The sequence below is a fragment of the Physeter macrocephalus genome, chromosome 20 (assembly GCF_002837175.3).
Source record: "Physeter macrocephalus isolate SW-GA chromosome 20, ASM283717v5, whole genome shotgun sequence".
Lineage (NCBI taxonomy): Eukaryota > Metazoa > Chordata > Mammalia > Artiodactyla > Physeteridae > Physeter > Physeter macrocephalus.
In genome coordinates, this window is record NC_041233.1 from 68,622,492 (window position 1) to 68,647,853 (window position 25,362).

The following is a 25,362-nucleotide window of genomic DNA, read 5'->3' on the forward strand; positions in this document are numbered from 1 at the left end:
CATGCAGGGGCTTCCCTGGTGGTGCAGTGGTTGAGAATCTGACTGCTAATGCAGGGGACATGGGTTCGAGCCCTGGTGTGGGAAGATCCCACACGCCACGGAGCAACTAGGCCCGTGAGCCACAACTACTGAGCCTGCGCGTCTGGAGCTTGTGCTCCGCAACGAGAGGCTGCGATAGTGAGGCCCGCGCACCACAATGAAGAGCGGCCCCCGCTTGCCACAACTAGAGAAAGCCCTCGCACAGAAACGAAGACCCAACACAGCAAAAATAAATAAATTAATTAATAAACTCCTATCCCCAACATCTTCTAAAAAAAAAAAAAAAAATCCAATTGGGATTTTTTCCTCCATTGAAATAGCCTAATTTTCAAGAGAAATTAAAGAAAACACTGGAATAGGGATGGCAGAGATCCCTGAGGATTTGATGACATGCTTGTGGACAAATGACTGACAAAACCGTGATGGAATTGGCTGACAGAATTAGCTAGATTTTTAGATAACTGAATAACTGTACTTAGAAAAAGTCAACTAATGGTAATGTCAACTTTAAAAGAAGTCCAGTTCCATGATAACTTAATGCTTAGATAATGGATTAGCTTTTGGGAACACAATGAAGAATAAGCCATGGTAAGTCCTGGAAGAGCTCACTACCTAGTAAGAACAACACATAAACGAATATTCAAAAATAATTTCTAGTGGATGAATGTACAAAGTTCTTCGAAAATACAAAAAATACTAACAGTCCCTGGGAAGGGTTGGCATGAAGGGTGAAAGATGCTATTTGTACTTGAACGAGGTGCTATACTTGAGCTAGACATTGAAGGATTCAGTAAAGGGATCAGTCAAGGAAAGGAATTCAAGCTAGAGTGGTTATCATGCGCAAATGCCTTAAAGTATAAAGTAGCATGATATATTTAGAGGACATTAAATTATTCTGTAGTGATTAAATTTGGTGTGTTGATTGCAGTGGAGAGGAAGTAGTTATAAAACAGAAAAGGAGGTAGAGATCAGATCCTGAAAGGAAGGACTTCTCTTCTTGTCATGCTAATGATTTTTGAGATTTTATCCTACAGGCAAAGAGAAGCCAAAGAAGGATTTAATAAAAGGTGTTTTAAATTTTATTAAATTAAATTGTGTTTTAAAAAGATACCTGGTAGCAACATGGAAACTTCACTGAAGTTAAGAGATAAGAAGCAGAAAAAAGATAATTATAATACATGAGATAACATATTATAAGGTTCTTAACTACAGCAGGGAATGTGGACCAGATTGTCCTTTTACTCAGAGTCATCCCTGAATCAGTTGCAAAAGAATAACCTGGGGTGGGATTTCCCTGGTGATCCAGTGGTAAAGAATCTGCCTTCCAATGCAGGTGACGCAGGTTCGATCCCTGGTCGGGGAACTAAGATCCCACATGCTGCAGGGCAACTAAGCCCGTGCGCCACAGCTACTGAGCCCACACACCTCAACTAGAGAGTCTGCGTGCCGCAAACTACACAGCCCATGTGCTCTGGAGCCCTCGTGCCACAACTAGAGAAGCCTGCGTACCACAACTAGAGAAGAGCCCGCGCACCGCAATGAAGAGCCTGTGTGTCGCAACTAAGACACAGCCAAAAATAAATAAATTAATTAAAATTTAAATAAATAAACAAAACAAATGGATTTATTTTTTTAAAAAAAAGTATAACCTGGGGTGCTAAAAGTTCACATTTCTATATCCCACCCCAGATAATGGCAGCACCTACTTCACAGATTGTTGGGAGTATTAAATGAGATAATTAAGTGACTACTCTTTAAGCTTCTATTGAAAGTCAGTCCATTATGGCACACAGATAGAGGAAGAGGAGTCAGTAAAAGTCTTCGGACTTGACTAGTTTAAAATGTTTATCATTGACTTGGATGAAGATATGAGTAACATAATTGATAGGATTCAATAGTCAGCTAAAATTAAGATAAACTGTAGAAGTACTTCTGCAAGTATGGCAGATGAACCCTCCCCATTCAAAACACCAAAAATTTTAGATGAAATACAACAAATGTTTTTTTAATGCACAGTTGAGCTCACAAGAAAGTATGGGAAATTTCAGGGCCAAAAAATCTAAGCAGCAGCAGGAATCCAGAATGCTTCGTTAGGGCTTAATACTTACCAATATGAGGTCATGTGGGACTGAGGGAGACAGGCTATAAAGTCCCTAAGAATTTATAACTAACTCTACCCTCCTGTAAATTTGAGGTTCAGATACATTCTACATATCTGTTCTGAGAAATGGAGAAACCTCAAAATGGAAAATTAAACTGTGGAGTGTACACGTGTGTGCAGGAACGTGTGCACACTCATGCTAGGAAGCTATTTCTAAATAAAACTCACCAGGTTTGGTGACTCTAGGTGAAGGGTAAACAAGTGTTCATTTTACTATTCTTTTACCTTTTCTACAGGCTTAAAAATTCTCAAATCAAAAAGTTGAGAGGAAAAGTTAGGGGAGAAGAGTAATGAAGCCAATCTAGAAACAACTGAATGGAACAATCTCCAAAACCCACATAATAATACTCACCTCTTAGGGTCATCCTGAATATTAAATAAGTGAATACTGTAAACCGTTTTCAGCTACTATTATTAACCTCACCTACACTCATCATTAGAGAGGAAACAGATACAGAGTAGTGAGTGTAGTATGTTGCCATTTGTTTAAAAACGGGGGAGGATGGGAGGAAGAAACGAAATATATACATGCTTGTCCATGCAACAAATATTCTGAGGATATACAGGAAACTGGCATCAATGGTTGCCTCTGGGAAGGGCACGGAGTGGGAGAAAAAGTTTGAAAGACGACATGTTTTACTGTTTGAATTGTTATTGTGCACATTTTACTATCATTTTGCTTCTATTTTAAAATATAATTCCAAAGAATATATATAAGTATTTAAATTTATTTATTTATTTATTTATTTATTTATTTATGGCTGCGTTGGGTCTTTGTTGCTGTGTGCGGACTTTGGACACAGCGAGCGGGGGCTTCTCTTCGTTGGGGTGTGCGGGCTTCTCACTGCGGTGGCTTCTCTGTTGCAGAGCACAGGCTCTAGGTGCGCAGGCTTCAGTAGTTGTGGCACATGGGCTCAGTAGTTGCGGCTCATGGGCTCTAGAGCGCAGGCTCAGTAGTTGTGGTGCATGGGCTTAGTTGCTCTGTGGCATGTGGGATCTTCCCAGACCAGGGCTCAAACCTGTGTCCCCTGCATTGGCAAGTGGATTCTTAACCACTGCGCCACCAGGGAAGTCCCCAAGAATATATATACATACATATATACACACACACACACACACGTATACACACACATATTTTTTCTCTTATAAATTTATTTATTTATTTTTGGCTGCACTGGATCTTCGTTGCTGTGTGCGGGCTTTTCTCTAGTTGCGGAGAGTGGGGGCTACTCTTTGTTGCGGTGCCTGGGCTTCTCATTGTCGTGGCTTCTCTTGTTGCAGAGCACGGGATCTAGATGCACAGGCTTCAGTAGTTATGGCTCGGAGGCTCTGGAGCGCAGGCTCACTAGTTGTGGCATATGGGCTTATTTGCTCTGCGGCATGGGGGATCTTCCCGGACCAGGGATCGAACCTGTGTCCCCTGCGTTGGCAGGCGGATTCTTAAGCATTGCGCCACCAGGGAAGTCCCCAAGAATATATATATTTTTAAAGCTCACTAGGTTATTCTAATGAAGCTATGTTTGGGTCCACTAAAACCAACAACTTCTTAATGTCTTATCTTCTACCTTTCTCTTTAATTAGTATAAAAGGTTTGAGAACTGATAGTGTAAGTTTTAAATATATAACACTGCTAATGCTCAGGGTCAGCATATTGTAAAGAATCACAGGAACAAAGGTTGACGTTTTTTGTGGTTAGCATGCATTTATGTATTGCTTTAGCATTTTTAAAATCCTAATCCTAATACACACTAATGTCCAAAATTGTCTAAAAGGGTTACTTACTAAACAAAGAATCATCAGAAAGTTAATAATAATAATGACTTGAAAAATACCTGTTCCATCCGATGGGCCATCTCTTTGTGTAATTGCTGAATTGCATTTTTAGTTGCAATGTCTTGAGCTAGTACTTTATCTTTGGAAGCTTGAACTTCTTTATTAAGTTCCTCTATTCTTGATTCTAACTGTAAAGAAAATTATTTCCAGATTATTTTTATAGTTATAACAAACAGACCACCAATATTTCAAATAAATATAAACAATGTAAAAAAGCATAAAGATGGCAATGAATATACTTCAGCCATAGAAATCAAAAGTAAATGTTAGTAATGTTCTGATATAGCAATAGAATTAAGTCAGAATAAGTCTGAAGCAGATTCAGATAAGATGGATGATAAGCTCTAGAGTAATTACCAATGAAATAACTCAGAAAATATCATGAAAAAAATTTTAATGTTACATATTTACTTAATGCAAAAAAAGGCAGTAAATGAGACACAGGGAAACAAAACAGAAACATACAGAAAGACATACAGAAAATATAGACATATAGAAAATTTAAAAATGGTAGACAAAAATCCAACTGTCAACAGTAACATTAAATGAGAGTAAATAATCATATCAAAAGGCAGAGATCTTCAGACTGGAATAGAAAACAAAATGCTGTTTACAAAGGTACTTTAGGGAATTCCCTGGCAGTCCAGTGGTTAGGACTCTGTGCTTTCATCACTGCCGAGGGTGCGGGTTCAATCCCTGGTTGGAGAACTAAGATCCCACAAGCCACGCGGCACAGCCAAAAAAAAAAAAAAAATGTACTTTAGATTCATCTCATAATGATAAAAGGGTCAATCCAGCAGAAAGGTATGACAATTATAAATATACATGCACCTAGTAATATAGCACCAAAATACATGAATCAATAACTGACAGAAATGAAGAAGGAAGTAGACAATTCAATAATAATAGTTGGAGACTTCAATACCTCGCTTTTAGTAATGAACAGAACTAGAAAGAAGATTAACAAGGAAATAGGAGACTTGAACACAACTATATAACAACTAAATCTAACACAACTATACAACATTCCATTCAGCAACAGCAGAATACACCTACTCCTCAAGTGCACATGAAATATTCTTCAGGACAGAACCTACACTAGGTCTTAAAGCAAATCTCAATAAATTTAAAACACTGAAATCGTACAAAGTATCTTCCTTTGACAACCATAATGGAATGAAATTAGAACTCAGTAACACAGAGAGAAAACTGACAATTCATAAATATGTAAAAATTAAACAACATCTAAATAACCAAGGGAGAAATCAAAGAGAAATTAGAAAATAAGGTGACAAATAAAAATAAAGATACAACATATTTATGGGATGCATCTAAAGCAGTGTTTAGAGGGAAATTTGTAGTTATAAACATCAATACTGAAAAACAAGAAAGGTCTCAAATCAAAACTAAACTTTCATCTTAAGACACGGGAAAAAAAAAAGAGCAAACTAAATCTAAAGTTGGTATGAAAAAGGAAATAATGAAGATTAGAGAGGAAAGTGATGAAATAGAGAATAGGAAAATGGAGAAAAATCAACAAAACAAAAAATGCTTCTTTGAAACGATCAACAAAACTGACAAACCTTTAGCTAGATTTATCACAAGAATCAAAATGAAAGAGGGACATACTGACCTTACAGAAATAAAAAGAATTATGAATGAATATTATGAACAATTAACTTAGATTAAATGCACAATTCCTAGAAAGACACAAACTACCAAAACTGGCTCAAGAAGAAACAGAAAATCTGTATAGACCTACACAGGCATATCTCAAGAGATATTGCAGGTTCAGTCCAGACCACTGTAATAAAGCAAGTACTGCAATAAAGCAAGTCACACAAATTTTTTGGTTTCTCAGTGCATGTAAAAGTTATGTATACACTATATTGTAGTCTATTAAGTGTGCAATAGCATTATGTCTAAAAAAAACTGTACATACCTTAATTAAAAAATACTTTATTGCTAAAAAATGCTAACCACCATCTGACAACACCGGTTGCCACAAATCTTCAATTTGTAAAAACCACAATATCTTATGAAGTGCAATAAAGTGAAGTGCAATTTTAAAAATGGCATGCCTATAGTAAGAGATTAAATTAGTAACAGAAAAAAATTTTAAACTACCCACAAAGAAAAATTCAGGTCCAGGTGACTACATAGGTATATTCTACCAAACATTTAAATAATTAATACTAATTCTTCACAAATTGTCCCCCCCAAAAAGAAGGAACACTTCCCAACTCAATCTATGAGGTCAGTACTATGCTGCACCAAAACCAAACAAAGACATCACAAGAAAGCTACAAGAGCAATAGCTCTTATGAATATAGGTAGAAAAATTCTCAACAAAATACTAGCAAAACAATTCTGCAATATATAAGAAGAATTATACTCCATGACCAGAAAGGATTTATGACAGTAAAGCTAGGTTGGTTTAATATCCAAAAATCAATTAATGTAATACCCCATATCAACAGAACAAAAAACACATAATCATCTCAACAGATGTAGAAAAAGCATTTGGTAAAATTCAACAGTCTTTCATGATAAAAATACTCAACAAACTAGGAATAAAAAGGAACTTCTTCAACCTGATAGCATCTATGAAAAGCCGACAGCCAACACCATACTTAGTGGTGAAAGACAATGCTTCAGAAATGAGAGAAGGATATCCACTCTTGCCACTTCTACTCAACATTGTATTGGAGGGTCCATCCAGGGCAATCAGGCAGGAGATGAAATAAAAAGCACTCAGATGAGAAAGGAAGAAGTAAAACTCTCTACATACAGATGACATGATTTTATATATGGAAAATCCTAAGAAGTTTGCCAAAAAATTTTAGAACTAATAAACAAGTGCAGCCAAGTTACAGAATATAATATAAAAAAATTGTTGGGACTTCCCTGGTGGCGCTGTGGTTAAGAATCCACCTGCCAATGCAGGGGACACGGGTTCAAGCCCTGGTCCAGGAAGATCCAACATGCTGCGGAACAACTAAGCCCATGCGCCGCAACTTCTGAGCCTGTGCTCTAGAGCCCACGACACACAACTACTGAAGCCTGCACACCTAGAGCCCATGCTCCACAACAAGAGAAGCCACCGCAATGAGAAGCCCACGCACCACAACGAAGAGTAGCCCCCGCTTGCCACAACTAGAAGAGTCTGCATGCAGCAACGAAGAGTCCATGCAGCAAAATAAATAAATAAATAAAAGGTTTCTATACACTTGTAATTAACAATCTGAAAATGAAATTAAGAAAACAACTCCATTTACAATAGCATCAAAAAGAATGAACTACCTAGGAATAAATTTAATGAAGGAATTGCAAAATTTACTCTGAAAACTACATATCACTTTAGAAATAAATTAAAGATCTAAATAAATGGGAGGATATCCCTTGTTTGTGAATGGAAAAACATACTATTGTTGAAATGGCAATACTCTCCAAATGAAGTCTACAGATTCAATGCAATCCCTAACAAACCCAGTTGGCTTCACTGTAGAATGACAAGTTGATAGTAAGATTCATATGGAAATACAAGAAACTGAGAATAGACTATCTTGGAAAAGAAGAACTAAATTTGAGAACTCACACTTCCTAATGTCAAAACTTACTGTAAAACAACAGAAATCAAGACAGTGTGGTATTAGCATAATGAAAGACAAACAGATCAATGAAACAGAACTGAGAGTCTAGAAATAAGTTGATGTATCAATTGGTTTTCAACAGGGATGCCAAGACCATTCAATAGAGGAAGAATAGTCTTTTTAATAAATGGTTCTGGGACAACTGGATAGCCATATACAAAAGAATGAAGTTGTATATCATACAATATAAAAAATTAATTCAAAAAGAATCAAGATCTATGGGCTTCCCTGGTGGCGCAGTGGCTGCGCATCCGCCTGCCGATGCAGGGGAACCGGGTTCGCGCGCGTCCGGAGCCTGTGCTCCGCAACGGGAGAGGCCGCAGCAGAGGGAGGCCTGCATACCACAAAAAAAAAAAAAAAAAAAAAAGAATCAAGACCTAAATATAAAAGCCTAATTATAAAACTCTTAGAGGAAAACATAGGAGTAAATCTTCATGATCGTGGATTTGGCAATGGAGTCTTACATATGACACCAACTGCACAAGCAATTAAAAGAAAAAATAGATAAAGCTGAACATCATCAAAATTTAAAACTTTTGTCCTTCTAAGTACACTATCAAGAAAGTGAAAACAAATCTACAGAATGGGAGGAAATATCTGCAAATCATATATCTGATAAAGGTTTATAATCCAGAATATAAAAAGAACTATCACTACTCAACAATAAAAAAGTTTAAAAATGGGTGGAGAAAATACTTCCCTAGAATTATCTATTTAAGATATACAAATGGGGCTTTCCTGGTGGCGCAGTGGTTGAGAGTCCGCCTGCCGATGCAGGGGACACGGGTTCGTGCCCCGGTCCGGGAAGATCCCACATGCTGTGGAGCGGCTAGGCCCGTGAGCCATGGCCGCTGAGCCTGCGCGTCCGGAGCCTGTGCTCCACAACGGGAGAGGCCACAACAGTGAGAGGCCCGCGTACCACAAAAACAAACAAACAAAAAAAGATATACAAATGGCCAAGAAGCACAGGAAAAGATGTGTAATTTCATTGGTGATTAAGGAAATGCATACCAAAATCACGAGATACCATTTCACAACCATTAGGACGGCTATAATAAAGAAGTCCAATAATAACAAGCATTGGCAAGGATGTGGAGAAATTGAAACCCTCATACACTGCTGGTAGGAATATAAAATGGTGCAGCCACTTTGGAAAACAGTCTGCCAGCTCCTCAGTAAGTTAAACATAGAGTTATCATTTGACCCAACAATTCCACTCCTAGGTAGACACCCAAAAGAAATGAAAGCATATGTCCACACAAAAACTTCTACATCGCACGCAGCATTATTAATAATAGCCAGAAAGTGCAAACAACCCAAATATCCATCAGATGATGAAAGGATAAATAAAATGTTGTATACCTATACAACAGAATATCACTTGGCCATTAATTTAAGTACTGATACAAGCTACAATTTGATTGAAACCTTGAAAACATTACACTAAGTGAAAGAAGCCAGATATTGTATGATTCCATTCATATGAAGGAAAAGGACACATATTATAGGATTCCATTTATATGAAATGTTCAGAATTGGCAAATATATAGAGAGACAGAAAGTAGATTAGTTGTTCCCTATGGCTGGGGGGAGATAGCTGTGAGGGGTTGGAGGGAAATGAGGAGTGACTACTAATGAGTTCAGAGTTTTTTGTATGATAAAATTTTCTAAAATTGTGACAAACCCTGCACAACTAAAAACCACTGAACTGTATACTGAAATAAGTAAATTATATGGTATGTGAATTATATCTCAATAAAGCTGTTATAAAAAACCCTAAATATTAGTTTACATATAGTACATGTGTACTAATTTTCCCTATGACAAAATTATTTAGAGCAACACTGTCCAACAGAAATATAAGCCACAATTTTTTAGTAGCCACATTTTAAAAAGCAAAAAGAAACAGGTAAAATAAATGTTTTATTAAACCCTATAAATATCATTTCAACATGTAATCAACATGAAAAACTGAGCCATTTTATCTTTTTTTGTACTAAGTCTTTGAAATTAAGTGTGTATTTCACACTTACATCACCTCTTAACTTGGACTAGCCACCTTTTAGTGCTCAATAGCACTATGGCTAGTGGCTGCCATATTAAGTGGTGCAGATTCAGAAATAAAATTAGGAAAGAAAACTCTGCTATACTGGCTAGCAAAAGAATGGTGAATCGAATTTTCTCTTTTAAAAAGGCACAACCACTAACAAGCTCATGAACAGAACAGCTCTGGTTCACCTCCATCTATTTAGTCTGAAGTTTCTGGTCATCAGCAGTGACCTGCCTACCAAAATATAGATTCAGCCTACTATTAAGGCACCCTCACACTTTAAAATTCTAAGTTTGGTCTGCATGCAGTAGCCCTTTCCACACAAAAATCAGGATTAAATATGTAAAATTTTACAAATATGGTCACCTTCCAACTATGTAAAGGTTCATTAAGTATACCAAGGCATAGATAAGTGAAACTTGGTTTTTTATTATATTACTACCAGCTGTTTACTTTTATTTTCATTATATAGCTTTCTGTGAAAGATGAGGCAAAAAGAAAGACTTTTAAGGCTACAATGTTTCTAATGCTTCCCACAGAAGAAAAAGCAGCTCAGAAAGATAAAGAACAGCTGAGCTTTGCTACCAGTCTTAACATGAACTTTGTCAATCCAAGCATCACAGTACATTTAAAAAAAAAAAAAAAAAAAAAGAAAGAAAAAAAAGAAACAAAGAAAGAAAATGAAAGGCTGGGGAAGCTAGCTCACCAGATAAAATCTGAAGAGAGCCAGTCTTCAGTATAGTTCACAAAATACTGAGAATGGAAACATATTACACTATTAAGCTTGAAAACATTCTAATGCCAGATATAAACTTTTAAGTATATACTGCTTCTTCCGAAACAATCTATTTGACTGCCAAACAAATAGTCTTTCCCGCTCAGATTTCTATTATATATAGAATACAGTCACACATATCACATAGAAATATTAATTTATATAAAACAAAAAGATCAGACTATGATTCCCAGTTCATAAAAGAGAATGCCTCACATACCAAGCAATATTCTGCATTTAAAGTATGATTTAACTTACAGAACTTCAATTTACACACAAATATTCAGGAATGTATTTATTTTATATATTGAAGTACAGACTTTAAAGATTTTTGTTTTTTTACCTGTTTAATTGTGTACATATGCTGCTTCTCTGTTTCTGTTCTTTTTTTTAGTTCTTCTCTTAAATTGTCTTTTTCTGAACAAATGTCTAAGATAAGTTCCTGATGCTTCTTATTTTCTTTAATTAACCTAAATATAAAAAGGGCAGTATCAGTAGAACATAATTAAAAATGACAATGTGTAATATAACGCAGGCTAGGGTGTAGATACCTATGATTAAGAAGTGAAAATTCCCAAGTAATCCTTTTGTAATGATGTATTATACTTTACAAAACATTCTCTGGCCAGTCAGGCTATTAACTTTTTCCTAGAAGTTTGTATATTTCAAATTAAGAGAAATATAATCAGATAAAGAAAACCACACTCTTTTAAGTTTATGTCTACAGGCATATGTATTACCTAGCTCATTCCTTTAGCACTGGAATCCCTTCAGGTTAGTCAGTGGCAACCAGGGGCAATTTTTCCCCTCCAGGCATCTGTCTGGAGAAATTTTTTGGTAGCCACTACAGTGGTGAGGGTTGCTACTGACTTCTTGTGCATAGAGGCAGGGATGCTGCTAAACATCCTACAATGCACAGGATAGCCCCAGCATCGACAAAAAATGATCTGCCCCCGTATGTCAACAGTGCTGTGGTTGAGAAATCTTGCTTTAGATTTTTACAGTAGTTTAATGATATTCTTATAGCTACAAAAGTAGTCAATGTAAAATAATAAAGTTTAAGCAGAAATTTCATTTTGAGTTCCCTAGAAAAATATAAATAAAACCTTAAAAATTACCTGTAGAAGTATTCAGAACTATAAAGTAAGATGCCTAAGAGGGTTAACAGCTAATATTTTAGGATTACTAGCAACAGCTATTATTTGACATTTATTACACAATTACAATTTACTAAGTTTAGCTTTAAATGCATAAACACTCAGGTCTATAAATTAATAAGTCTACGAAATTATATTATGCTTTAAGAATTTGAAAACAAACCAAAACTGAAGCCTAGAACTTATTCCAGGTTATATAGCTAGTAAGCGGTTGAACTGAGATTTGGACCCAGGTCTAATTCCTTGCCATCTTCTCCTTTGAAGATCCCTCATTTACTCAACAAATGCTCACTGGGTACCTACTATGTACCTATATTAGTCTATATGTTGGGGGTACATCAGCAAACTGTCCCTGCCCTCATGATGCTTACATTCTAACAGAGAAATTAAACAATAAATAGACATATAATGAAATACCAAGTTGTGATTAAGTTCTATTAAGAAAACTAAAGGAGGGCAAGAGGACAGGGAGAGTGACTTGAGCTATGATTGTACATAAGGTAATCAGGACAGACCTCTCTGAGGAGGACAGGAAGGAATGCAGTGGGGAGGAAAGTCATGAAAATGTTTGGGAAAAGAGAAAAATGTGTAGCATGCAAGTTTCTTCAAGCCTTTTATGGCACAGGGGTTTAACTTTGATTATGTACATGATTAAGGTGTACACTCAATTTGTTGCAAAAAACCTGAAACACAAGAATCCTGACTATACCTCGAAAGTAAACAATTTAGGGAGGGAGAAGTGAAGAACAGCAAGCTCTGAAATTGTTATTCTTACATGCCAAATGCACATCCTATACACAAATAACTGTTCTTAATTAAGAATTCTGGTTGGGACCTTGGACAATAATATTGATGTTAGAAAATAGAGGAATGGATGTATAAACAAAGCCATTTGGAAATAGATGAATTCATGAAAATTTAAGCCAAAGGAACTGAAAGGTAGTTTTCTTTACAGAAAATTAAATGAAGGCAAAAAAAAAAAATGAGTTGTTTTAGAGCTAAGCTTAATCACAAAGCATTTTATTTGAAATTTAAAATATTACATGTATAACAAAAAATTAACTTAGATTTAAAATAATATTTGACATTTTTATAATGCTTTAATGTCCTCAAAACAATCCCATCAGGTAAGTATTGTCCCCTCATAAAGATGAAAAAATCTTCATCTTGGAGAGGATGATTTAACTAAGGAAACAGAGCTTGCAAGTGGCAGTGGGAATCTTCCAACTCTGGGCTTCTGACCAGAACTGTGCTTACCCCAGTCTACCATGTGGCCACTGTTCCGACATGACGGAGCAGAAGAGGAATTAATTTTCTACTGTATTCCTAATGTTTTTAGATAAATTTAATAACATGTAACTTGTTCATTTCAGATAACCACATTAAAAAATCCACTGAAGCCAGACTAATTGGGTTCAGGTTTTAACTTTGCCATTTACTAGCATGTGACCTGAAGCAAGTTACTTAACCTCTCTGTGCTTCAAGTACCTCATCTGTAAAATGGGAATAAGAATAGTTCATACCACATAGGGTTGTTGTGAGGATTCCATGAGTTAATACATGTAAAGTGCCAGGCACATAATTAACAGCATTTAAGTGTTCCTACCATTATTATTAAATCTGTAACATCTTATAATTTACAAGAGAAGCTTGAAAGTGGTTAAGTCTCCAAATCTAAGGAAAGTAGAAAGAGGCAACAAGGATGACCTCAAAGGGAAGGTCTAAGAGATAAGTACAGATAGCAGGAAAATGAGGAAGTTACCCTAAAAAGCAAGAATGGCAGAAATACTGATGGTTCAAGTATAAAATCACAGTTTTTTCAATAACAGCAGCATTCCAGTAAAGTTATGAGCAGGAGTAGCTGACATTGGTTTTTGGATAGTATTAAGAAAGGTATTGGATTCTCAAGAGATATTTGTACACTCATGTTAACAGCAGCGTTATTCACACTATCCAAAAGGTAGAAGCAACCCAAACGTCCACTGATGGATGAACAGATAACAAAATGTGGTATGTATACATACAATGGAATATTATTCAACCCTAAAAAGGAAGGAAGCTCTGACACTGGCTACAATATGGATGAACCTTGAGGACATCTGCTAAGTGAAATAAGCCAGTCACAAAACAGCAAATAGTAACAAAACCAGTTAAACTCTTAGAAACAAAGTAGAATGGTGGTTACCAGGGGCTGGGGCAGGGACTTGTTGTTTAATAGGTATAGAATTTCAGATTTGTAAGATGAAAAAGCTATGGAAATCAGTTGTACAATAATGTGAATATACTTAACACTACCAAACTACACACATTTAAAAATGGTTAAGATGGTAAATTTTACATTATGTGTATTTTATCACAATTGAAAAATAAAAAAATAGAAAAAAGAAGGGCTCTGGATGCTGAGATTAAAATTCATTGGATAAACCTATGAAGGGTGAGCTGACTTGGGGAAGACTGATCTACTGATAATCTGGAAAAGTAAATACTAGAAGCAAGGAGATCATTAAAAGCTAATTGCATATCAAGCAATACTTGGATTATGGTATATTTTCCTCTGTCATCCTCCTCTAGTGTGTAGATTTCCTTCTCCTCTTTCTCTACACACACCCCTCCCATTCCAAAAATTTAAAGTATCACTTTTTTAAAAAGAGAATCCGTCTGTATTTTAATGAAGGCTAGAAAGTTTTATTTTCCTTTATTAAAGGTTATAGGAGTATCTAAACATATGCATCACTCACATATATAAATTTAAAACAAAGGGTGATATAATATTATTAGGAAAAGATAAAATGAAATTAAAACTGTTGTTAAAATAGAAATTAACTCCATAAATCCAAGAGAAGTCTAAAAATAACTATGTTCTTATTTACTGAATGACGCTAAACCAATTCTTCTGTTCTCCTAATTTTAATTTTTTTTTTTTTTTTTTGGTACGCGGGCCTCTCACTGTTGTGGCCTCTCCCGTTGCGGAGCACAGGCTCCAGACGTGCAGGCTCAGCGGCCATGGCTCATGGGCCCAGCCGCTCCGTGGCACGTGGGATCTTCCCGGACCGGGGCACGAACCCGTGTCCCCCGCATCGGCAGGCGGACTCTCAACCACTGCGCCACCAGGGAAGCCCCTAATTTTAATTTTTTAAACCAATGAATTTACAGTGGGAATTTTAAGAAAATTTTTTGCATTTTATAACTTGTCATTCCTTTTGAATTTATCTTAGTTCTGACATTATGCTTTACATTCTTTCAAAAGTGAAAAATTTGAAAGAATATAAATTTATTTGTCTTTATAAATCTTTCTAGATCTTTAATAAACTTACACTTTAATAAAACATTTATTCTTTTAAACTTATACACTAAGACATATATAAAACAGAAATTTTGAATCATATCCAAAACAGTGCCTTTATACATAGATACATATGTTTCTATATACGCTAACGTATCTGACACAGGTATATTATATATAACTCTCATAAAAACACTGTTTACCTATTATTTCTAAAATAATGAAAATAAAATACCACATTCTAAAAAAAACAGAGTTACATATTAAATAACTAGGAAACTTGACATCTGCTCAACTACCACGTGCATGGCTCTATTGTGGAAATAAAAGTAGATAAAATGATACCTTCCTTTAAAGAATTCAATCTTTAATCCCTGTGGAAAAAAATAACCTGAAAGAATAAAACACTTACTTCTTTATGGTATGCTCCTGCTGCAAATGCTTATCTTGCACACACTTTTCAAACATAACTAATGCATTTTCTCCCTTATTCATTCCATTTGGTAGTCGGTGTTCTTTTGCAAACTCAGTAGATAAGAGCTCAGATTCTATTTCTTCCAACAAATCCTCTGATGTTGAAACATTCTTCATTTTTGAAATAAGTTTCTTGGTGCAGTCTGTATCATAAGGACTTTCTGAATAAGTCTTTTGATTAGCTGCTTCTGTAAATGTAGATGACCTTAATTCCGCCAATATTTGTGTTACTCTTTGTTCTGCTTCATTTGTTTTCAAAACTTGGTTTGTAAAATCTCCACCAGGAAAATTAGCTATTTGTTCAGAATTTTCTGGACATGTGTCTGTTTTAGCACAGGAATCCTCACCTCCACCATGATCTGGAATATAACTTTCCTGTGTTTCAATTTGATTATTGTGTTCACTAGGCTGACATAAAGTTTTATCAAAGTTTAATGACAACAGTTTGGACTCATTTTCTAAGCTGCTGTTTTCATCACCAGAAAACGAATTGCATGAGTCTTCCTTTATTACAGATGGTTTCTCAATATTTTGATCAGAGGAAATGGAGGCTATGTGCTCTGTTTCTGACATGCTGACTGGCACCAATTCACTTTGCACCTCTTCAAAGCTCTTCCTGATCTTCGTTTTACATCTGAGAAAGTCAAAACATAAACTTTTTTTTTAAATGTTTTTAAACCAAGACCCCATATATATTTGCACACATTCCATGATGTGGAAAAACTAAGGCCGCACATTTTACCACTAATAATTCTTTAAAAATTCTTTCCTTGGGGAGGGGGGAAGAATATAACAGCTGACCCACGTGAGCCACAACCAGTCAGGTGCTACAAAGGCTCATTGTCTTTTCTCCTTCAGTCCAGTCCTACAACTTCACTTCAGTTGCAGTTTGGCATTCCCCAATCACCCCCATAAGATGTTGGGTCTGGAATGATACTAATAACAGGAAGATTAGTGCCCAAGAATTGTTTAGAATTCCTTCAGCTCCACAAAGGGAAAAAGACTATCTAAAGAATTTGTAAGAAACTATTGGGGGAATAAGATAGCAATGAAAACACTAGGCAAGAAATTACAAATCAAGATAATAAAACAATGTATATTAACAATGATAAATATTTACTGCAAAAGGAAAACTAAACAATAACAAAACACAGCTACCTATAGCCCAGACACCTAGAGCTGAGCTGAAAGAAGTCAGGGTGTAAAGGATCCCTGACAGGAATTCACTTTTCACCCAGGGATGCAGGAAGTATCATGGCGATTTCCAAACATTCTCATCAAGAACACACAATGTTCAGTACAACTCAAATGGACCTCATATGCATTGCTTAGGTCATAAAAGAAACATTTACAAAACTAATTCAACAATGTTAAAATATATTTTATGCCGTTTATGAAGGTTACTAATCTAGCTATTTTCTGAAAATTAGTCAACTTTAAAAATTATCCTGAGACAGAAAAATATAAAACATTCCAGCAATCCTGATGAAGAAGAATTGTCAACTTCTTTTGTCAGACATCAACCAAGCATGTACTGGAGTCATGTGAGGTTGGATAAAAAAGTGGGCAGATCATAGTTTTGAAAGAAACTAGGGAAGAAATACTTCCAGATGTAAGGTGTAAAATGGAAAACAGAAAGATTAATATTTGAATGAAAGAAAGATACGTGTTTACGTTGGTCTGTGGTGGAGTTGGTGGTCAGAGGATGGTGAAAAAGGGTAAGAGAAGATGGTCAGGTAGAACCCTCAGAATGATATGCAGGAGTGAAGGTCGTTAAGAAGGACGATAAATCATGACAGACTTGTATACTTGATTATACTATAGAATTTCTAGCACATACTAGGTTTTCAAATATTTGTGGAATTAAAGCAAAGAAGTAATATGAGAAAAGCAGTATTTGAGGACTAGGAACGCAAAAAATGAGAAGAATAATTCTAAGAAAGGAAAAGAAGACCAGCTTGTTTGTTAAATACTCTGGCATTGACTAATATAGACGTTGGCCTTAATACTATAAATTACCTACCTGTAAACAAACAAATTATCATTATTATCTTGCTGCATATATTGCATACTAAGACAAAGTCCACACTAGCAATAAAGGTTTGGTTTAGGCAATACAAATAAATGCAGTAACAAAAAGCCTTGTGAGTATGCTGTATTCCAAATCTAGGTCAAAGTAAAATAATTCTCAAACAGGGACATTAGCCACCTATGTTACCTTCCTCAAAGTAACTAATTTTAAGATACAACTTGTGAATGTGTTGTTGCTGAATTTGAAATCTTAATTTAGAAACATCATAACTAGTCAATGCTATGTGATATCTACTGAAGTCAAATTCAGAGCTGACCAAATGTAATGGAAAGCAGATAAAGAATCTATTTAAAAGAGAATGGGTCTACGAAGGCATTGTGACTCTCCAGCATAGACAGCAAGTGAAAAAAATCTCTCATTTGAGAACTCTTAAGGCTCTTGCCTGTGTACCATGCTTTGCCAACAGAAAAGCATTACGCAATCATTATCTTCTCATCCAGCTTTCATATTCCCCAGGGTTCAGTCCTCAACTTTATTTTCCTTCCCAGAATTCATCCACTTTGATAACTTAAACCAAAAACTCATAGTTGATGCCCACTTTAATTATTTTCATTCCTGTGCTCTTGAGTTACAGATAATGAATTATCTCTTTGTCTTCACTCTATCTCTACATAAAATAAAATCTCGAATGAATACAGGCATTTCCAAGGGCTCAACTCAAAAATGGCTAAATCCAAAATCATAACAATAGCTCCTAAAATTAAGTACCCCCAGATAATCTTTTTTTTATTTCTGTCAATGGTATCATTTTTCTTAGCCACGACTCCTTCCTTTCCTTTAGCCTCATATTCTTTTACTAATTTCATGTCTCCTGCAATTATACCCTCCTTTCCAATGTCACTGTCCCCAACCTGCAACCCAACCCAGGCCTGATAACTTCCTACCTGGAACACTGAATTGTTGGTTTCTCAGTCTCACTCCATTCCTCCCTCCTGTGTCACCCAATCCAGAGAAGGGGTTGAAGAGTATACTACATTGGCTCTGCCAAAGGGGAACAGGAGCTGCCCTATGAAGCGAGTCCTCAACAGCACAAGGGTCCAGAGAGCTACAACACTGCCCCCCCAAAATCCACACATACCACCTCCAGAGACCACCATCAAATACAACCAGATGGACCAGAGTAAGGCCAGAGCTATCTCTTCCCTCTTTAAAGTTTCAGAGTGAGAACTCTGCCTCCACTGGCTGGTTTTCTTCCCCCAACTCCAAAAGGGCTGGTTAGAGAAAGGAGAGGGAACATTTTTTAGAGCCAAATTACACCTCTTCTTCTTTAATCCAAGCAGCTGGAAACTAACAGCTTCAACATTTCTTTAGGGAGATGATAGTTTATGATTAACATTTTTTGCTTTTGTTTTGTAAGCGATTGAAACCTGTCTTAATTTCTAGAGTAAGTTTTTTCTGGTTATCAAAAGTGGCAGCAGAAGAGTTATGACATCAAACCAAGACATTATTGACAGATTGCACCTCAGAGGGAAGTGGAGGGGATGTGAGCATTTCATGTTTATACCTCAGAGTTGCAATTCCTCAATAAACCAGTTGTAGTATTTTTCCAATCTTATCTCTCAACACATTCCTAAAATCCTAGTACTTCACTATAGTATTATACTTTGCCAGTCCCTGACCAGTCCATTCAAAATTCCTCCAAACAATATGCACATTAACATTTCCATAGCTTTGCTCTAATCTAAAACGTTCTTCCCTTCAGTCTATCCAGAGCCTAATTATATTTAAAGGACATATTTTAAGGCCACATCTTCCTTCAAATTTTCCCTCATGGGAAGTACAAAAATAATCTCTCATGTAAATGAAAACATACTTCATTTATACTCATCAGGTACATAGTGGCAGCCTTCCTTGTGACATTTCTTTTTTTTGTTTGTTTTTTGGTTTTGTTTTGTTTTTCCCTGTGACATTTCTGAACAGCCTTTTAAATGATCTCTTGCAAAGAAGAGGAACCACACTCTGAACTGAATCAAACTTCTTAAATCTCAAGCAATATAATAGTAATAATAAATACATAAATAAATCTAACAAATATATTCTCTACTACCTTTACAGTCATTCTTGCAAAGGCTGTTCAGTGGTTCTTAGTGAGGGTGTGATTGGGTTTACACAATGAGCTGGGGGGGTTGTTGAAGGGCATTTAGAGGGTGGGAACCAGGTTGTAAGAAGACTTGTCATGTGTAAGACAGTACAGAACAACAAAAAGGTCTCATTCTGCGGGATATTCATCTAGGTAAAAAAAAAAACAAAAAACTGTTTTTATGATTACCTCAGCTTCGACTGTTTTACGTATTATCCTCCTGTAAATTAAAGAAGGCTTAGTTCAACCTCAAAAGACAAGACTTTCTATACTATTGCTCAGTAATATGCCCATGACCTTTGAAAAAACTCTTCAGATGAACTGGCATTTGAGAATCACTTAACTTGCAAACATGGTTTTCTGATGCTCAAATGAATACTGATTGGAGGCAAAAGGAAAAGGAGAGACGTTAAAGAAGATTTATGTAAAAAGCCATCACTAAAGAGTAAATAACTGTACAAGAATGGTGGGGGGAGGGGAGCCATGATGAGCTTGATTGTCCACGATTAACCAGGGGAAAAAAGAGTCAGCTGACTCCTCTTGTGGGCCTCCAGTTGGCAATGCTGATGTAGGCCAATTTGGCTGCTGTCCAAGTTTTTCTTGGGGGTGGGGGTAAAGGGGGTAGTTATCATTAAAGCTACTGAGGATGGAATAGCCTAGAAGTAGATTAAAGGGCTAGGACGTAAAACTAGACATTTGTTTACAAGGTTGTTTTAATTAAGAAGTGCTGGGTTTCCCTGGTGGCACAGTGGTTGAGAGTCCGCCTACCGATGAAGGGGACACGGGTTCGTGCCCCGGTCCGGGGGGATCCCACATACCGCGGAGCGGCTGGGCCCGTGGGCCATGGCTGCTGAGCCTGCACATCCGGAGCATGTGCTCTGCAACGGGAGAGGCCACAACAGTGCGAGGCCCGCGTACCGCAAAAAAAAAAAAAAAGTGCTTGTATAAATCAAATTCACACTCATGTATATAGATATAGCGACTACAATTATAGATTACAATATCTGTTGCTTTTTTGAGGTAAGAAGTAACACAGATTATTTGACTTTTTAGCAACTCTTACTCATTAGGGAAAAATACTGTATTTAAATTTAGCAGTCACCAAATTCCTCTTAATTCAAGCACTTTTTTCCCCCTGGGCGTTGTTTCTGTTTCTGACACAGTACTACAGGACCAATTCACACTTCAAAATTGTTTCAGTGGAGTGAGAAGTGGTTTCGCTCTTACTGGAGCTCGTCAGCTGTAGGCAACTGGTCGAGAAACATTTACTTGCCTTAAAGCCAACCATTATCCACCTTGGATTTTATTTCTTAATCAAAGAACTGGCAATTCTACAAAATTATTTCCATACAAAAGCCTTATAAACGAAAACACTGTCTTTAACAGCTTTTAGTACTATTTCTAGTTTCTCAGTAAATAGCAGTATAAACAACAACAAAAGAACTTAAGATTATTCAATAAATGCAAATACAAATGAATCCAATCCACAGATTACCAAACACACAAGCCTCATACAAAAGTACCAAGCCAGAAATACATTTCTAAACTAGCTATTAATTCATTCATTCACCAAATATGTACTGAGCATGTATTATGTTCAGGCACTGTTCTATGTGTTGGGAACACAGCAGTGAATAAAACAGATATCTCTTCTGGAGTTTACACTCTGGTGTAGTGGACCAACATATAAAATCTATGTTAAATCTTTTGCTCTTGTGTTTACAGTATTTTAATTTGAAGGTCTGTCAGCGTTCCATCAGAAGCTTTATAAGATATGCATGAGTGTTTAAGTCCAACAGAAACATGCGACTCAGTTCAGCATAAGTGTTACTTACAACAAACTACAAATTTTAAACTTACAAACTGTACCGAGTCTCAAATAATACCAGCTATAGCTTCTCAAATAATGTCCATTAAGATAAGCAAGTTGAGCCTGTGAGGGCACTCCTGTTCTTCAATATAATGGTTTACTGTCCTTTGAAGGAAAAGTAAGTACATCCAAAGGTCTTTTACACACTCCCCGAATACACTCTGAAAGCAGCATAAACAAAATAATGACCTATCTTTCTGACCAGTTCTAACAAGGTTCTAAAATGGCAAATAAAATCAGAAGCAATTAAAAACTGAGCTGGTTATTTCAAAGAACTCTAGTTTTATCAAAAGGAAGATATATTTGTAAAGTAGGCACATTGTAACTAAGCTTTTGGGTAAAATTTAATATACCGAGTTTCCTTTATGTGAAACATTATTACTTGCTCTTAAAAGTTGTCTTTAGTCCACTAGGTTAAAAAGTATATTATACGAAGCCAAGGTCAATTATCCCTGTAGGGATTTGCAACCAAGGGTTGCAATCAAGGGTTAGGGCATTGTGAATTTTACAGTGTGTACACTATATCACCAAAAAAAAAGACGTTGAAAAGGCTCAGGGCAATAGATGCCGCAGGATACCCTACCCCCACCCCAAATAGTACCAAATCCTGTACGAAAACAGAAAACATTACAGTCCATCAAGATTCCAGGAAAATGAGAATAAGTAGCCACATCATACATCACATTATCAAGTATATGTCATATTATCAGTTTGGCATCTTAGATCCATGCAATTTTATATATCTCTAATAGTAAGTTTTAAAACAGAAAAAATTTTAATACTGAAATCTCAGTTTGAAGCTACTTGTACAGAGCTCACCAAATGAACTTTAATAAGTCTAAGAAAACATGAAAAGTATTTTCAGCTAATTTCCCCCCCAAATCTAAAAGCTAAAAAAAGGGGGGGAGGGATTGACCTATAGCTCCCTTTTCAAAAAGGAAGGCTAATAACTTAAAAAAAAAATTAAGTTTTAAGTCTGCCGTATATTATATTAAGAAGTTCTGGTTAATGTTTAAATTTTGAAGCCACCTTTGGCCTGGGCTTGGTTAATTTGGTACAGTGTAGTTTACCAAAAAATTAAATTATTCATTAGCTACTACATAATCATCCCTGAAGTAGACTAACAGTTCATGTGCCTTAATGACTGACAACTATACTCACAATCCAATCAATACTTTGCTAGGTCTGATTTCCACTTTGTGTCTATTGCCCCTTCATGCCAATACTTTTTCTTTTGTTTACCTCTCAACCCAAATAGATTTTTAAAATCTCAGTAGCTGCGAAATAAAGTTCAAAGGTGACATTTGCAATGATATGATAAGATTACAGGGTTAATTTGCAAATTTAAATTATCTATGCTCCCAAGGTTGCCCTGAAACGACACTGAGCATAACATTCCCAACACTGCAAGTCGTGTGACATATTTATGAGAAATTCAAGAATCAGCTTTAATTATTTAAAGCTAGAGATAAGGGATAAAAGACCTAAATTTTACTGAAAGAAAAGAAACAGAACTTCAGGTTAAGGAGTCTTACTTGAACATGAAACTGTTAAATGAATTTGAAAAACTAGCACAAATTAGGGAAAGATGATTCCCTTCAAAGGGAAAGACGATTTTTCTAAATCTCTAAATAAAGGCTGCTTCAACCTATCATCTCTTCCTAAAGAGCGAGTATACTTCACTGTTTTACCTTCATCGCAGGATGTCAGCATGTAGCTGTAAATAGATGGTTTTAAACTGAATATAATAAGTAATCACTATCAGCTATGCTGTTACTGTACAGTATCAAAGAACAACTCTTTAGTTTATGGTTGAAGGAACTAAAAGGTTTTAAGAGTAGTTACTGTGTTACACCACTCCTTTCCTGTTAGCAACAAACAAGACTCTGAAATACCAATGAAACTCTAAGGAATCTCCACTGTTTAAAGAAACCTCTGAGTTTATATCCAGGTATTAGGAATTAGACAAGGTCTTAAAAAGAATAAAACCAATATAAACACAATCCAGGCATTTCCAGGTAGACTCTTCAGTAATTATACATGCTTGCCTATTACAATGTAATAAGGAGTTTTAATTCTTTATACTGCAAGATTTGTTAATCACTCAATACTGTCACTGAATTTAAAAGGAAAATACCAAAAAGGAAGGTAAAAAAAAAAAAAGAACGAGGCCAATCATCACTGTTTTCTATTTGTGTAATGATGGATAAAGAATTGGAAAGTAGCTGTACAGAGACGAGCAGACTTTATACACAAGCAGATAGTTCAGTTTTACTATCAATATCTCTTGAACCTTAACCTTTCCCACACACTGCAAATATGACGGTGTAGTTAGTAGTTGGGAAGGCTACACCCACAACTACCATACCTAAACACTTAATAGATTTTTCTTTTTGTTGTTGTTGTTTTTTTTGTGTTTTTTTTTTTTGATTTTTCTTTTTGAGTGACTATCAACACACCTCTTGAAACACTTCCACTGATTTGCCGCACATTTTCCTTAGAAAAACTCCCAACCTATCATTTCGGAAAAAATAACAAAGCTAGGCATCAAAGGTACGTTACACACGCATACACGGAGAAAACTGCCAAACGCCTGGGGCTGCATGGCCTTCTAAACAACGCTCCTAGGTAACAAGATTATCATGTCAAAGGTAATCCAAATGTTCCAAATCCAGGCCTCTTTCCAATAAACAATATCAAAATGTAAATATTAGCTCAAGTTATTAAACTGTTAACAGCCAAGCAATAATTACACCTGTTCCCCAAGACTGCTACTAGGGAACATGTAGAAGGGGTTTTACCATTTTACAAGTTTGACAGAGGCTCAAATTTGAAACATGATCCTTACCAACCAAGGTTTATCAAATGCCTTGATGTACTTGGAAAAAAGGCAACATAAACATCAAGAACGATTTCTTTCATCTCCACAATCCCAAAGAATCGTCTCTAAATTACTTAAAATCACAGTAATGGAAGTGTTTGGAAGAGAGTTTAAAAAGTCGCTAACAGTCAACATAAAACACGAACACAGTGAACGTGGAGAGGAAAGGAGACATAGGCGACTGAGTCTATGAGGGATGGCCGAGCAGGTAGGGCTTAGCTACAGTTCGCATTAGGAGACGGGGCAAGCGGCCCAAGTTCCGCCGCTCTCTAGGCACCGCACTGGAGGCGCGGCCCTCACGGCCCCCAGCGACCCCTCGGCCGCCTCCTGCCCCGGCGCCCGGGACTGAGGGAAGGAGGCAGGGAGAGGAGGGGATTCCGAACTCCTTCCCCCAGCGCTCGCCTCGCCCCCTCGAGAAGCCAGGCAGGGAGCCGCCCCGGGACCTGCAGGACGGCGCGGAAGGTGGGCAGCCCGCCGCGCCGCCACCGCGACTCCCCGGCCCGCCCCTGGCATCGCTCAGGCACTTACCCCACTTCTTCGACCCTTAGGCCACACCCCTAAACAGGCCATTGGAATTCCCGCTTAGGGGCCAACTTCTCCATAACGGGGTCCAGCAGACCAGGAAGTGCGGGGGGGGGGAGGGGGCAGCGGTGAGGAACTCGGCAGACACCACGCTCCCTCCGCCGCGGATTCCCCAAGCCGCCGCGGAGCTGACACATCAACAAAGATGGCGGCGACGCTGAAGCCGGCCCCGCTACAGCTGAGGGGGCGGGGCTCCCTGGAGGAGCCAATCAGCTCGGCGCGGGCGGCGTGACGCGACGCCCCTTGGTGCCTGGGTAACCTGTCTGCAGTGGGCGGGGCAGCGCCGCGCTGTCTCCTACCCCGGGAGCGCCTGGCACGGCAGTTAGACTTGCTGGGCACTTCCCCCACCTCCATCCCCGGTCGACCCGGCGTACCGGCTCTCCCGCCTCTAGTACCGTCCTACCTCTCACGCCCCTCCCTGGCCCAAGCAAG

The 25,362-nt window shown here is 37.2% G+C and overlaps 1 protein-coding gene across 6 annotated transcripts in view; it reads right to left on the reverse strand.

Annotated features, from left to right (window-relative positions):
• CCDC186 (coiled-coil domain containing 186) overlaps positions 1 to 25,362 on the reverse strand; it is a 68,895-nt gene that overhangs the window by 37,801 nt on the left and 5,732 nt on the right. For 3 of the 6 annotated variants that reach the window (XR_003677503.2, XR_003677502.2, XM_007113604.4), the window contains exons 1-4: positions 24,877 to 25,052; positions 15,364 to 16,059; positions 10,855 to 10,981; positions 4,033 to 4,161 (exon numbers count right to left, since the gene is read on the reverse strand). Coding sequence is in view for 4 of the 6 variants with exons in the window: in XM_007113604.4 (XP_007113666.1) it covers positions 4,033 to 4,161; positions 10,855 to 10,981; positions 15,364 to 15,998 (891 nt within the window). In the remaining 2 variants the exon portion in view is untranslated. Of the gene's footprint in view, positions 1 to 4,032; positions 4,162 to 10,854; positions 10,982 to 15,363; positions 16,060 to 24,876; positions 25,056 to 25,362 lie in introns of those variants that run through there. The other 3 variants (XM_028481227.2, XM_024121358.3, XM_028481228.2) reach the window with 2 other exon arrangements.